The following is a 2,500-nucleotide window of genomic DNA, read 5'->3' as shown; positions in this document are numbered from 1 at the left end:
CAATCCTCCCTGACCTGGCCTCGAACCTAGGTCACTCCGGCTATGAGACCGGAGGGCCAGTACTAAACCAACCATACCACACGACCCACTAAAAGGAGTGTGCAACTAGGAGCTAACTAGCTTCCATAGACATTACCTATCTACTCATACATGAGTAATGATAGCGAGGTTTTACACACACTCCCCGTGGGCACTCGGTGGAAATTGATTTAGAAATTCGAAACCGAAGTCAGATACTGAGGTATATATATGAAAGATGGAATAATGCAATACCGCATTGATATAGGTGTATAACAATCCTCCCTGACCTGGCCTCGAACCTAGTTCACTCCGGCTATGAGACCGGAGGGCCAGTACTTTAGTACTGCATTATTCCATCTTTCATATATATACCTCAGTATCTGACTTCGGTTTCGAATTTCTAAATCGATTTCCACCGAGTGCCCACGGGGAGTGTGTGTAAAACCTTGCTATCATTACTCATGTATGAGTAGATAGGTAATGTCTATGGAAGGTAGTTAGCTCCTAGTTGCACACTCCTTTTAGTGGGTCGTGTGGTATGGTTGGTTTAGTACTGGCCCTCCGGTCTCATAGCCGGAGTGACCTAGGTTCGAGGCCAGGTCAGGGAGGATTGTTATACACCTATATCAATGCGGTATTGCATTATTCCATCTTTCATATACATATATATATATATATAATTTATATATATCTATATCTAGGTACACACACATATTTGTGTGTATATATATTTATATATGTGTGTGTGTGTGTGCTTATGTGTGTATGTGTATACATATATAAACTTATATATACATACACACACGTACACATATACACACTTACATACATACACATATATATGTATATATATGTATATACACACACACACATATATAAATATATATATATATATATATATATATTGTGTGTGTATGTATATATATATAGATAGATAGATTGACTGATAGATTGATATATGTATATTCACATATATATAAATATATATATATATAAGTGTGTGTGTGTATATACATATATATGTATATATACATATATGTGTATATATACATATATTTATACTTATATGTGTATGTATATATAAATATATACATGTATATGTATATTTATATATGCATGTACATGGATGTATACATATATATGTATATATAAGTATGTACATATATATGTATATTTATATATATATGTGCGTATATGTTCAATTCCTTACCGCGGCAGTCGTAAAAATGCCTGCGCTCCGACTGATGGCTGGAGCCCGATCACCTTGAGAAGTCATACGCAGGTGTCGTAGGGGAAGTTGTAGTGAATCATAAGAAACTGAATTATCAAGGGGGGTCCCAAGCAACTCGTGGCAGGGCCGGACGCCTGGAATCTCCAATTGTCACCACCAGGGACCACCACCGTGGACAACCCCCGTGGACATTACGACGTTTTATTTTATTTTTTAATATTATGAATGTATATACTTTGTTTCGTTTTATACCTGTTTTATACTTGTTATTAATGCCCTAAAACTGTACATAGAAAAATATTATTTTGATTGTATTATATTATAAGCCTCCAGAACTCCAAGCGCATAACTGTATGGGAGATAGACAAGGGAGTCACGCTCGCACGGCCCAGGCTACAGGTATTCTCTCCCAATCCACTTGTTAATTGACTTAAAATAAGGGGTATTCTAGCAGTAAGCCAGAGATCCTTTACGGAAGACTGCTTGCTTAGGATAACCCTTGCTGCAGGCATAGAGAGAGGCCGTAGTCGAGCCTTTTTTCTTTGTTTAACCTTATCGGACGGAGGATTCGAGGCACCCTTTTGTAAGAAAAGTTATGTGTGCGCCAGTAGTATATGCCGGCTTTGTTATATTTTTGTCACTTATGTATATATCCAAGCTCTTATTTTAAATATTAGTTTTATGTGTTTGTTTGTTTCCTTCTTGTAGTGATTTTCTACACGTGGAGTATTAAGTTTTAAACCTTTGCGGTACAGTTGTGAAACCCCGTTGTGTACACGTAATGTAATATTAGGGAACATGTGTTGATATAATGATGAATGCTACCTGATTTGTTAAAATTTCATGAACAATATTTATCCCAGACCCACCGTGCCCACGGAGAGTGCTTACCGCTCGGCCCACTCCGTCGGCATATCTTGGCAAATGTAGCTGATACCATTAAATAGTGTAAGTGTCGAAGTCTGACACTATAATCAAGCCTTGCTGGTTACTACAAAGTCGCCGTGGTGACGCAAATGTTAGCGCGCTGAACCGCGGTTGATTTGGAAGGGCATCCAATCCAATCAGTAGTTAATTGAGAGAGGCTTGTGTCCTGCAGTGGATTGAATGGCTGTTGAAAAAAATAAATAAATAAATAAATAAAATATATATATATATATATATACACACACGAATACCTGTGTGCATTTATATACATATACCTATGTACACTTATATACTCGTACATATACCTATATAAGGATATAT

At 37.1% G+C, this 2,500-nt stretch overlaps 1 protein-coding gene across 1 annotated transcript in view; it reads right to left on the bottom strand.

Moving 5' to 3' along the window:
* Positions 1 to 2,052, bottom strand: part of LOC125040577 — a 9,295-nt gene extending 7,243 nt beyond the window's left edge. The window contains exon 1 of the mRNA XM_047635200.1: positions 1,972 to 2,052. Within this exon, the coding sequence (XP_047491156.1) occupies positions 1,972 to 2,052 (81 nt within the window). The remainder of the gene's footprint in view (positions 1 to 1,971) is intronic.
* Positions 2,053 to 2,500: the final 448 nt, after the last annotated feature.

The sequence above is a fragment of the Penaeus chinensis genome, chromosome 3 (assembly GCF_019202785.1).
Source record: "Penaeus chinensis breed Huanghai No. 1 chromosome 3, ASM1920278v2, whole genome shotgun sequence".
Taxonomy (NCBI): Eukaryota; Metazoa; Arthropoda; class Malacostraca; order Decapoda; family Penaeidae; genus Penaeus; species Penaeus chinensis.
This window is presented reverse-complemented; position numbering and strand designations above follow the sequence as displayed.